General features: G+C 36.8%; 1 protein-coding gene across 2 annotated transcripts in view; it reads right to left on the bottom strand.

Annotated features, from left to right (window-relative positions):
• Positions 1 to 12,847, bottom strand: part of PIK3C3 (phosphatidylinositol 3-kinase catalytic subunit type 3) — a 136,707-nt gene that overhangs the window by 48,085 nt on the left and 75,775 nt on the right. For both annotated transcript variants that reach the window (XM_027576730.1, XM_027576731.1), the window contains 4 exons: positions 8,933 to 9,064; positions 6,666 to 6,794; positions 5,938 to 6,007; positions 3,831 to 3,895 (listed from right to left, as the gene is read on the bottom strand). In XM_027576730.1, coding sequence (XP_027432531.1) covers positions 3,831 to 3,895; positions 5,938 to 6,007; positions 6,666 to 6,794; positions 8,933 to 9,064 — 396 coding nt within the window. The remainder of the gene's footprint in view (positions 1 to 3,830; positions 3,896 to 5,937; positions 6,008 to 6,665; positions 6,795 to 8,932; positions 9,065 to 12,847) is intronic.

The raw sequence follows: 12,847 nt of genomic DNA, 5'->3' as shown, positions 1-12,847 counted from the left end.
ATTCTAGAAGGAAAGCAAGTTGTTTGCTTTAAATCACGTATCACAGTCTAGGCACACCGAACTACCCTTATCAGTTAGGGAACAGAGAACGACACACTGAAGGCCAAGTTCCCAGATATCAGTCAAAAGTTACCCTAGCAAGTGGGCCTTTCTAAAGATAAGAACCTCAAGTCGGCTATGTTAACTCTTCTTTGCACAAAGGGCTAAGAAGCCACTCAAGGTTTATTGTCGAAAAGCTGCATGGCCAAACTTCAACCGCAGGCAGTTAGATGTTTTGAGCACAAGTTCTTTTTTTTTTTTTCTTCCATTTCCCTCCCACCCCTCCTCCCCTCTGGTAACCATCTGTTTATTCTCTATAGTTAAGAGGGTTTTTTTATTTGTCTCTGTTTTTCCTTTGTTCATTTGTTTTGTCTCAAATTCTACATATGAACGAGACAAGTGAGTTGTATAAGTTCTTTATATATTTTGGATATTAATCCTTTATCAGAGAATGATTGAGAATTTGTCTCAAATTCTACATATGAAATCACATGGTATTTGTCTTTCTCTGACTGGCTTATTTTACCTATCATTACACTTTTCTAGATCCATCTATGTTGTTGCAAATGGCAAGATGTCATTCTTTTTTACAGTGGAATGATATTCCATATGTATGGTGTGTGTGTGTGTGTGTGTGTGTGTAACCCACCTCTTTTTTATCCATTCATTTATTGATAGACACTTGGGCTGCTTCCATAATTTAGCTATTGTAAATAATGCTACAATAAACAAAGGGGTGCATATATCCCTTCTCTTCGATTTAGTGTTTTCATATTCTTCAGTTAAATACCCAGTAGTGGGATTACTGGATCACAGGATAGTTCTACTTATAAATTTTGGGGGGAACTTCCACACTGTTTGCCACAGTAGCTGTATCACTTCTCATTCTCACCAACAGTGTACCAGGGTTCCATTTTCTCCAATTCCTCGCCAAGACTTGTTGTTACTTCAGTCTTTGATTTTAGCCATTCTGACAGGTGTGAAGTGGTATCTCATTGTGGTTTTGGTTTGTATTTCCCTGATGATGACTAATGTTGATCATCTTTTCATGTGTCTGTTGGCCATCTGGATGTCTTCTTTGGGGAAATGTCTGTTCATGTCTTCTGCTCATGTTTTAATTGGATTGTCTCGTTTTGGGGTATTGAGTTGTATAAGTTCTTTATATAATTTGGATTATTAACCCTTTATCAGATATGTATGTCATTTGCAAACATCTTCTCCCATTCAGCATGTTGTCTTTTTTTTTTTTAAAGATTTTATTTATTCATTTGAGACACAGAGATAGAGAGAGAGAAAGAGAGAGAGCACGAGCAGGGGGAGAGGCAGAGGGAGAAGCAGGCTCCCTGCTGAGCCAGGAGCCGGACATGGGGCTCGATCCCAGGGTCCTGGGATTGTGACCCGAGCCGAAGGCAGACGCTTAACCATCTGAGCCACCCAGGCGACCCCAGCATGTTGTCTTTTAGTTTTATTGACTGTTTCCAAAGAAGCTTCTTATTTTGATATAAGTCCCAACAGTTTATTTTTGCTTTTGTTTCCTTTGCCTCAGGAGACAGATCTAAAAGGATCTATCCTTTTGCAGCATCCTTTTAGCTCATGTCAGAGAAATTACTGCCTGTGCTCTCTTGTAGGATTTTTATGTTTTTAGGTCCCATTTAGGTCCTTAATCCATTTTAAGTTTATTTTTGTGTGTGGTGTAAGAAAGTGGTCCATTTTTCATTCTTTTGCATGTAGCTGTCCAGTTTTCCCAACACCATTTGTTGAAGAGACTTTTTCCCGGTGCATATTCTTGCCTCTTTTGCCAAAGATTAATTGACCGTGTAATTGTGGGTTTATTTCTGGGCTTTCTATTCTGTTCCGTTGATCTATGTGTCTATTTTTGTCCTACTACCATACTGTTTTGATTACTACAACTTTGTAATATATTTAAAGATCTGGAATTATGATACCTCTAGTTCTGTTTTTCTTCTTCAAGATTGCTTTGGCTATTTGAGGTCTGCTATGGTGCCATACAAATCTTAGAATTCTTTGTTCTTGTTCTGTGAAAAATGCTGTTGGTATTTTGATAGGGATTGCATTAAATGTGTATATTGCTTCGGGTAGTATAGACATTTTAACAATATTTGTTCTTTCAATTCATGAGCATGGAGTGTCTTGCCATTTCTTTGTGTCATCTTCAATTTCTTTCATCAGTGCTTTATAGCTTCCAGAGTACAGGTCTTTTATCTCTTTTATTCCTAGGTATTTTATTTTATATTTTATATTTATTGTTTATGTCACTTGTAAGTGGGATTGTTTTCCTAATCTGCTGTTTCATTATTAGTGTATAGGAATGCAACAGATTTTTGTATATTGATTTTGTATCCTGTAACTTTACTGAATTCATTTATCAGTTCTAGGAGGCCAATATCTCTCATGAACATAGATGCAAAAATCCTCAAAAAATATTAGCAAACTGAATCCAAGAATACTTTAGAAAAATCATGCACCACGATCAAGTGTGATTTATTCCTGGGATGCAAGGGTGGCTCAATATTTGCAAATCAATCAACGTGATATGTCACATCAATAAAAGAAAGGATGAGAATCATATGATCATTTCAATAGATGCCCAAAAAGCATTGATCAAGTACAACATTCATTCATGATAAAAACCCTCAACAATATAGGTTTAGGAGGAACATACCTCAACATAATAAAGACCATATGCAAAAAACCCACAGCTCACATACTCAGTGGGGAAAAACTGAGAGCCTTTTCCCTAAGGTCAGGAGTAAGACAAGGATGTCCACTCTCACCACCCTCATTCAACAAAATATTGGAAGTCCTAGCCACGGCAGTTACACAACAAAAGGAAATAAAAGGCATCTGAATTGGTAAGGAGGAAGCAAAACTTTCACTATTTGCAGATGACATGATACTATATACAGAAAACCCTAAGGATTCCAGTAAGCCTGAGCTTTTAACCACTGCATGTGACTGTTCCCTAAACCAAAGAACAAAATAACCACTTGCTTCGCCAAGAAATCAGAGTAATACTTTGCTGCAAATCTAAACTCCATACTGATTTACTGTGACATGTTAAACTGGGAAAGACAAAAACACACTGTAGCAAATATCCTCTGTCAAATCCTTCTCTGTATTAGCTCTCATCTCAGGTATATCAGGTTTTCTGTGTAAATTACATACTTTTTTTTTTACACAGGAAAAAAGAAAAATCATATTTAAAAAACAACCAAAATAAACTATTAAGATGTGATAAGAACTAATCCGTGTATTTAAAGTGTAAAAAATTTCAAAGACACACATGGCATGGTCCTAGAAACAGTTTGCCTTTTCTTATATTAAAGGACAGCGACGAGATTGGAGAGCAAGACGGGTCTTAAAAACAGATGTTCAAACCATGTATGAGGAAGAATATGTAGCACTGCTCTGAATAACAACAAAAATTGGAAATAATCAAGTGTTCATTTATGGTTAAACAAATTCTAGAATTCCCATAATCTGGAATATAATATAACCATAAACTAACAATTTTTTAATTTAATTAATTCCTGCTTCCCTATTATATGCCAGGCACTCTTTAAGGAACTGAGCATCTGTATGTACTAACATGAAGGAATTCCCACCTGTTAGCACTGTTTACTTCCAAGGAAAGGAAAATAACGTGAGGGAAGAAGGGTGATAAAAGGAGACATGCATTTTTAACTGCATCTACTTTTTATAAAGATTGAAATTTTTAGAACAGTAATATATTCATGAATTGTATAACTCATTTAAAATTGGTTCTGTACCTGAATGCTTCCCTCTGTATCAAGAACTTCAGCAACAGGAACTGACTGGATAAACTGCATGAAGCCTACACAGAAATATATGCATTGCATTAAGTACAACTATTGGTTAAGCAATAAAAATAATGGTTCTACTAAGATTTACCTTCATTTTCAAATGCATATACTACATACCTGAACAACTTAAATAGGTCTGTAAACAATATATTTAGCCTGGCATTTAATTCACAGGAACTGTAAGAAATTTTTCTTTCAATTAAGCTGATTTATCTGTATGCTTCTCTAGGCCAGTTTCTATTACTGTATACAAGGGAGAGAAAGTAATAGCTAAGCTTTCTAAATTGGGCACAAAAATTTCTTCTTTCTGTATTTTTATAACATATACCAATTAAAAATGTTCCAAACTTCAAATCACTTTAAGAAATCTGAAATTATGTATTATCAATCACCTAAGCCTAAAACTGTATTATGTTCACTGGCTTTTTTTGTCTAATACTCCATCTTCTGACATTTCCTGGAAATGATAGGAGAAGAAAGTATAAATCCCTTAAACTACCAAAAAGAAGGGGAAGAGGACATCATTATACGGGAGAACAAGAAGGAGAAAAGGTAAGTCTACTAAGTCTAGAGACCACAACAGTAGTATAAAACAACAAATCTATGAAAATATCAAAGTTGAATGAAGGAAACTACTGTATACTCCTTTAGAGTAAGAAATGTCTCATTCATTGCTGGATCACAAACAGGGAACAGTTTACATTCATTCACTTAAAATATATTTATTGTCTTTCTCGCATGTAGTAAGAACTTTTCCATGTAAAAAATAGAGCTTTGACCCTGTCTTTAAAGACTGTACAAGCCTGCAAGTCTTACTGGGATAAATACTACGAAGAAAAGGGTACTATGAAAGAGAAAAGTATAGGGAGACCTACATCACCACAGAGATCAGAGGGCATCGGACATTTGAGTCGTGTTTTGAAGGATAATGAAAGTTAATAGGTAAAGCTGTGGAGGAATGGATGCTAAAGATAATGACCAACGCATACATGAAGGCCGTAAGGCTAAAAAAAGCATGGTGCGCTTGAGAAAATGGAAGGTGGCCCGCGTGGCTAATTCCTGGGAAGCAAGCAGGAGACTGGCAAAAGAGAGGCTTGAGAAACGGGCCCAGGAGTATGACACAGCATGCCAGAACTTGTACACCAAGCTAAGGCTTCTGTCTTTGTCCGAGGAGCAAACAGAAGTGACTAAATCAATTTATGCAGGATGTCAAAGAGCACAAGTGCACTTTTAACAAGATCATTCTGAGAAATGAGAAGAGGAATTACACCACCAAAAGGTTTTGAGGGTGGCCGGGGGAAAAACAGGAAACCTAAAACAGATACTTTTGTTGTTCCCAGTTATCTACAGGTGAGAAGCTCCGAGAGTAACAAGACTAGGGAATTTACAATAGGTTTTAGGCAAGCATTCCTAGGGAATCATCTATCAAATTTCCAGAGGTTCTTCCATCTTAGAAAGACTTAGATGCCATAAATCTATATTTTAAAAAATTAGTTAGGGGCACCTGGGTGGCTCAGTAGGTTAAGCGGCTGCCTTAGACTCAAGTCATGATCTCAGGGTCCTGGGATAGAGCCCCACATCTCCCCTGCTCAGCGGGGAGCCTGCTTCTCCCTCTCCCTCTGCCTCCCTCTCTGCCTACTTGTGCTCTCTCTATCTCTCTGTCAAATAAATAAATAAAATCTTTAAAAAAATCAGTTAATAAGGCAACATCATTTGCTGAGTGGCTTTTTTCAGCAGAGCACAATACAAAGCCACTCTGCGTCACAGTAACTGTCAAATGATGATTCAGGGCACAAATTACTGTGTAAGAAACTACTGTGAATTGTAACCAGTTTTGAATGCAAATAAATACAGTATAAAGGTGTTAATTTTTCCTTACAGATACACTGTTTAATGTTTTCAAGAGGAAGCCAGAGAGAAAAGGAGAGAGGCACAATCAGTCTTCAGTGCTACAAATGAGTTCAATCTCTAATGTTCTTAACTTTCAATTAAAAGAGGAAAAGTAGACTCACTGGACACTGAAATAAACAACCACGGTGTAACATAAACTTACCATGTTTTGTACTGGTGGCTAATACCTTGTAGGGTGTCAACTTCAAATCCAGATTTTCTTTCCGCAGCAGCTTTTGATCAAAAGATAAAATATGTTAATCAAAAATAAAGACTGTTCTGAAAAAGTTTTGTAGGCAAGTATTATAATAGCTTAATGTAAGAGATTTAGGCGATAAATCTAAATTAAAGGTTTAACTAAATTAATCACTTAATTTTACTTTGATCATCAAAATAAATTTATTAAGCACTTATTGATGGTATGCCAATTTTTTTTTTATCTTATTCTAAATCACTGTCAATAGTTTTCAATGAACAGTAGGGTTCCTCCAACTCATTTATGCCGTTCTCTCTAGTCACGAAGTATTTTAGAACTCAGAAAAAGGGAAATAAGGGCAAATATGTTCCTTTTAAAGCCGGGGCAGGGATACAATTTAAAGAACAAAAAGATCTAGCTGACTAAGAGGAAGGGAATTACTAAACCTGACATCGAGAGAACTGAGAAAAAAGTTTTAATACAAAGAAATGCATGCAATTTCATTTTATACTCATCACAAGAGTCACTCTGCAATGTACAAAAACAACTACACTTGTTCAAGGTCAAGTAGAGACTGCTGAGCTTCCTTTGTACCTGAATGTTAAAAATACTTCTGTGTCTATACACAGCATACACACTAAACTGTAGATTTCCAAAATTAAAAAATGTTCCCTGTCAACATAAGGTTAAGTCACCTTGTCCATGAGTGAAATGATTTGAAGAATAAGCTGATCTTGCCGTAAATCATCCCCATGCTTAAATATAACTGGGTATTTGCCTCCATCTTCTGTCTTAAAGAATAACTGTGCAGGCATAAGAGCACTCTGGAAATAAAAATATTGTTTTCAAATCTGGATGTAAATTAATGCACGAAGATTTACTACACACAGGAGGAAACGCTGACCTGTAAGGTAAACAAGGAATTATCAGAACCTAAAGAAACAAGATGGGCTGGCAGCAAGATGTAATTAGATACCTTGGAGAAAACAACAAGCTAGCTAATAATCAGAAGATTACATGTCATAAAGAACAAGAGCTCCAGAGTCAGTGGCAGGAATCTAGGCTCCACCAGGTACTAGCTGGGTGATCTCACATATGTTCTTTAACCTGTCTCCTCACTTGTAAAATAAAGATAACTTTTCCTCTGCACAGTTGCTAAGACATACAACAGAGCAAATACAGTAAAATGTTAAGAAGAGTCAAACAGTAGGTATCTAGTTGTTCACTGTATAATTCTTTAATTTTTGCTGTATGCTTGAAAACTTTCCTGTAAACTGATGGGGTAAAAGGCATCAAAAATGCTTCAGTGAATATATGTTTAGAACTTATAACCTCTTTTGGATTAAAACTCTGAATTTTCAATTATCTTAAATTTGGAGTATCCTTTCATCACCCCAAGCAAAAACATATTTTGTAAATTACCTCAACAGCATTTGTGACCCCAAAATGATTAAGAATTACTATGACAGAGTTATGTAGTAAAGGCCCTAGAACCATTAATCCTAAACTCCAACCCCAAATTTTTAAGAATGCTCACATACTTTAAGTGTTGTAAGAAAAACAAACACACTGGATATCAGGATCAAAAATATGTCTCATAATATTTTATTGACCATCCACTTTGTGCATTTAAGACATAATTAAAATATTGCACACTAAAGGAGAAAATAGGTCCAGAATCCATCTAACAATAGTGGCAGATATACACTCCTATACCCCACTCTTACAACTCCTGCCCTGTCTTAAATATTTTTTCCCATCCCGTTTCAAAAAAATGGTAAAACTACCTTTTTCATTTACTGCTCTCGATTAGTCCTCAGGGAATGAGAATATTAGAAGCTGGTCTTGTTTGAGAGTTCCAGCCCAAAGGAATACCAGTTGTACACATGTACACCAGTTGTTACATGTCTGTGTGTAGCTTTTAACATCTCAGCTTCCAGTGGGTTGTAAACACAAGCTAAGAAATAGTTGCATTTTATCTCCTATTCCAGTATTTTTCAAATTGCACGTTATAATCTGTTAATGAGTTTTAAAACCAATTAAACAAGTTGCAAGTTACATTTAAAATGTAATGCAACAGAATAATTCTTAATAGAAACTATCAGAGTCCATAACATGCAAAAAGGTTCAGTACTACTTTAAAAAACTTATGTTTCAATTGTGTGAGCTGGGCTGCCATAAGCTACCTTTAAACACACCCTTGAAAAAAAATCCAAACTACTTACTATAATCACACCCCTTTTTATATTCATAAGTAGTTGTCCTATGAGCCCTTTCTTTTCTGGATACAAAGTAGTTTTGCAGAGCAACTTATGCCCTTCCACCCCTCGAATCACAAAACGTAAAACACCATGTCTCACAGAGACCTTTCTTTATGATGCCCAACAGGTAATGATGCTTCACAGGTAATGATGCCCAGTCCTTCGGCCCAACTGGAGAAAGTGGCTACCATCAGCTCTAACTAACCAAGTCGTGGCCAGCCAAAAGAAGCCTGGCATGCTATCAAGAACTAAAGAGAATTACTACTTGAAAACACAAGAAAAAAATTTAAGTCACAGAAACAAATAACAGAGCAAGAAATGTTAAAAAGGTTAACTGAGACTATAACCACATGAACTTATGAACTGAATGGGTAATATAAGTGTTACAAAATTTTAAGGATTTTTTAAAAAAGCTTACATGGAAAAAAGTAGGTGTGGCTCTAATTAATAAAAAGTTCAAAGAATTAAAGATTAAAAGCAACCCAGAGATAAAAAAAATATTTGACACATTCATATAAAAATACCTACCGGTAAATCAAGATACAATGATAAACAAAAGGTAATTTTTTATCTAGCATTTACTAAATCAAACAAAATTATAGATATTATCTGCACTGTAATCATTTTTGAAGGGAGTGTCTCTGTTTTTGTTTTACAGAATCAGGTTCCGATCATATACATTAGAGATCCATCACAATTACCTTAAATAGTGTAGCTGTTTCTGGGATTATTCCTCTAATTTTCACCTGGGGTTCTAAAGGCAATGGAATAAGTTCCACATCTGACAAGTTCATCTTTTCATTGTCTCCAAGCAATGCCTGTAGTCTCTCGTTCTAAGAGAACAAATCAGAAAGAACTGATTGCATTAAAATGGAAAAGTAGTTTATAAAACATATGGTAAAGACATAAAGACTAATCTTATTAACTTTAAAATGTCTCCAAAGCACCATAAAAGTAACACGAAATAGACGATGCACCCATAAGAGACAAGCACTCCACACTTGGACTCTACCTGACAAGAGCAGCGGCACAGTTTAAGAGGAGCGATCCCTTGACTGTGAAGAGCTGGACTTACACAAGGTTAGGGAAAACATCTCTCTTGCTGCAGCTGAGAGTAAGGAATACACTCATGCTGGATTTAAAGACTCCATTTCTGTTTTCTTTTCTTTTTTTTTTAAAGATTTTATTTATTTATTTGAGAGAGAGAGAATGAGAGATAGAGAGCACGAGAGGGAAGAGGGTCAGAGGGAGAAGCAGACTCCCCACTGAGCAGGGAGCCCGATGTGGGACTCGATCCCGGGACTCCAGGATCATGACCTGAGCCAAAGGCAGCCGCTCAACCAACTGAGCCACCCAGGCGCCCCGATTCCATTTCTGTTTTCAAAGGATGTGTGAAGCCACAAAGAGAAACTAATTTCATTTGAAGCTTAATTTTGTATGACCAAATATTAAGCAAGAATTTCAGTATTCTGCTCCAGGGCATGTTTTGGGTTTAAAAGTAAACAATTCCCTTTGAGGAACTTGAACCCTACCTTTTACTGTTCACTGGCTTGGTCTGATCAAACTTTTCCTAAGATATTATCAATTTTCTTCAGCTCACATGCGTACTGCCATTGAGCCAAGAATTCGTAAACTGAAAAATTCAAGTCACTGCGAAACACCTTTGTCATGTAGCAGCATCTGTACTGTTTAGATCAAGTCCTTCCATTCAATTTCAAAAGAACAATCTTCTTGAAAGCTTCCAGAGAGTCTTGCATTCTTTTAACAGGTGTCCTTGTTCTTTAAAGGGGAAAACCTGACCTGCCAATCCTAGCAGCATGAAGCACCTGCACTGTAACGCTACTAAGAGGATGCGGCGTCGCAGGAGAGAACCCAGCAATCCGTAAGGTGGAAGTTCAGAAAAATAATGTTTCCAGGACCACTAAGACAGAAAGTCAGATTCTTCCCCTCCAGTAATATTCCAGTTCGCCCTCTGAACTGTAGAAAGTGCAAGTTAAGGTCAACTGAAAACTGGTACGAACTTCTACATAACCATTATAAAAATTACTAAATCTACTCCCTAACCAAATGTATGATCAGATATACAAGTATGAAGTAATGTCTATTAACCTGAATTTCAAGTTATCCATTCATAACCAATTTCTAATTGATGTGCTAATAAACAATAAAATAACCAGAAAACAGATCAAAGGCGGGTGAGAAATCCAGCCACTTCTCACCACGTCCACTGCTATAAGCCCTGGGCTCCTGCCATCACTTCTCAGCTTGATTACTGCAGTAGCCTCCTGAAGCTCTTCTTCCCCTTTGCCTCTTGCAGTCACTTATCAAAAACAACCAGAGTACTGCTGCTAAAACCAAAGTCAGGCCATGTCACTCTCCTGTTCAAAACCCCCAACAGCTTCTCTGCTAATTCCATGTTTAAGGCAAAGTCCTTGTAAGGGCTTACGAGGATATACTCCGTTTCTTTCTTCTCTGTCCTCCGTCCTCTGCTCCAAAGGCACTGGGCTTCCTCCTGTTTCACAAATATGTCACACACACACACATGCTCTCACATCAGGCTTCTGTCCTTGATGTTCCTCTGGCTGGAACAGTCGATTCTTTAGATATGCCCATGGCTTACTCCCTCACCTGCTTCAGGTCTTTGTTCAAATGCCAACTTCCTAGTGAGGCCTTCCTGGCCATGCTATCGAGAGGTGAAACACTGCCTTACTACTCAAACCCAGCACTTCCTGTTTCCTTTTCCTGCTTTATTTTTCTCCATGGCATACAACAGTATCTACTCTATATTTCACTCACTTATTCTATTTACTTTCTCCTCCAAAGCTCCATAAGGATACAATTTTTATATTCACTGCTGTATCCCCAGAACCTAAAAAAGTATTTGGAATGCAGTAGGCATGCAATACGTTTTTACAGAACAAATAAATGAATATTATCACCTAAAGAATCAAAAACTGAAAAGGCAACATTTAACAACATTCCCAAAATGAAAGCTTTAATTAAAAATTTTTAAAACATTTTATTTATTTATTTATTTATTTATTTATTTATTTATTTGAGAGAGAGCACGCATGGGGGGGGAGGCAGAGGGAAAAGGACAAGCAGACTCAATTCCAAGACCCTAAGATCAATCATAACCTGAGCCAAAGGCAGACGCTTAACTTACTGAGCCACCCAGGCAGCCTAATTAAATTTTTAAAAAGTATTGATGGAAATGCCTTTTTATTGAACTCAAATATCCAGACTCAGAGACCTCTTTCAACAGAATTCTTCCTAAACTAGAGGTCAACACAGGAAAACACTATTGCAAAAACTTTATCATTTGTCTTACCCATTTTACTAATAACTCGCAGATAACGTTCCTACATATCTAACACTGCTACATTCACCACGATATATTTCTCCCAAACTCATTATGGAAATGGGGGGATGGAAAAGTGCTATATATGATTTTAAATTATTAGCAGTAGTGAATTCATTGTTACTAATAATAACACAAATAATGATAGTAGAGAGCCATCTTGGCATTTCTCCATGGTGCCAGGGCTTGTTTCTAGTAAATCTACATTAACAAAATTGTTTGTCTTTTAACACACCATAAAAAAAAGTCTAAAAACATTTTTAGCCAATATTGAGACTATATTTAGGATTGTCTGATTTAAAAATATAGGCTATGTGGCAAAAAGAAAATTGATTTTGGGAAGCTTTAAGTGATACCCCAAATGGGTATACAATTGTCCTCCAAAACAGCTAAAATAGAAGACAAATAGAAGAGCGTGACAAATAGAAGAGCATGTTACACAATCACAAACTGGTTTAAACATATGCCCACACTGACAGTCGCAGGGACCGTATTCCTGCAGGTGGGTATATAGGATTACACTGCTTCCTCACACAGGCACCTCTGTGGAGAGGGGCTCCAGAAAGGAACAGCAGTAGGGATTTAGTTATTTAAACCATGGTTTGTGATTTTTTTCACAGCAATGACAAAAAAAAGTCATCTCAATAAAAATGTGTTTCTCTTCAGCCCATTTTCTCCTTCTTAACCTTGTGAACATTATTCCTTGCACATATATCTACTAGCATTTCTCCTTAGACCTGATCCCCTGCTTCTGAACTCCTGACTCCATTTTTCACCTTTTTTCCTCTCCACCTTCCTCTCACAAGTCTGGAGAACAACAGTAAAATGTGTTGTGTTCTTTTACAAAGGTCACCAAGAAAGATCTGCCTATGGTGGGATTAGGTGAAGAGAAGATATCAAGTGAATCCTTCATATCATTTGGGCTAATGATGAGGGAAGAATGACATATGAAGAACAGATAGTCATCTATTGTCATCACACAGAAGCCTTACTTGAGAGAAAGATCCATGTACTAGCCATTAGAACAGATGCAAAGCCAGTGCTATTACTAACAACTAATTCTGCCACCCTGGGCAAATCATATTGGACTTTCATTTTCTCAGAGTAATTCCAGTCTCCACAATCTGTAGAGGTCCTTTACACATCAAACACATTATATGCAAGGATGCTAAAATTCTAAAATGAGACCCAATAAAGTATTGTAGATTAAAAATATGGACTGAGAATGCCGGGGAATAAACCCCAACTGTAATAC

The sequence above is a fragment of the Zalophus californianus genome, chromosome 14 (genome assembly GCF_009762305.2).
Source record: "Zalophus californianus isolate mZalCal1 chromosome 14, mZalCal1.pri.v2, whole genome shotgun sequence".
Taxonomy (NCBI): Eukaryota; Metazoa; Chordata; class Mammalia; order Carnivora; family Otariidae; genus Zalophus; species Zalophus californianus.
The sequence above is the reverse complement of the archived record's forward strand: the minus strand, read 5'-3'. Positions and strand labels throughout refer to the sequence as shown.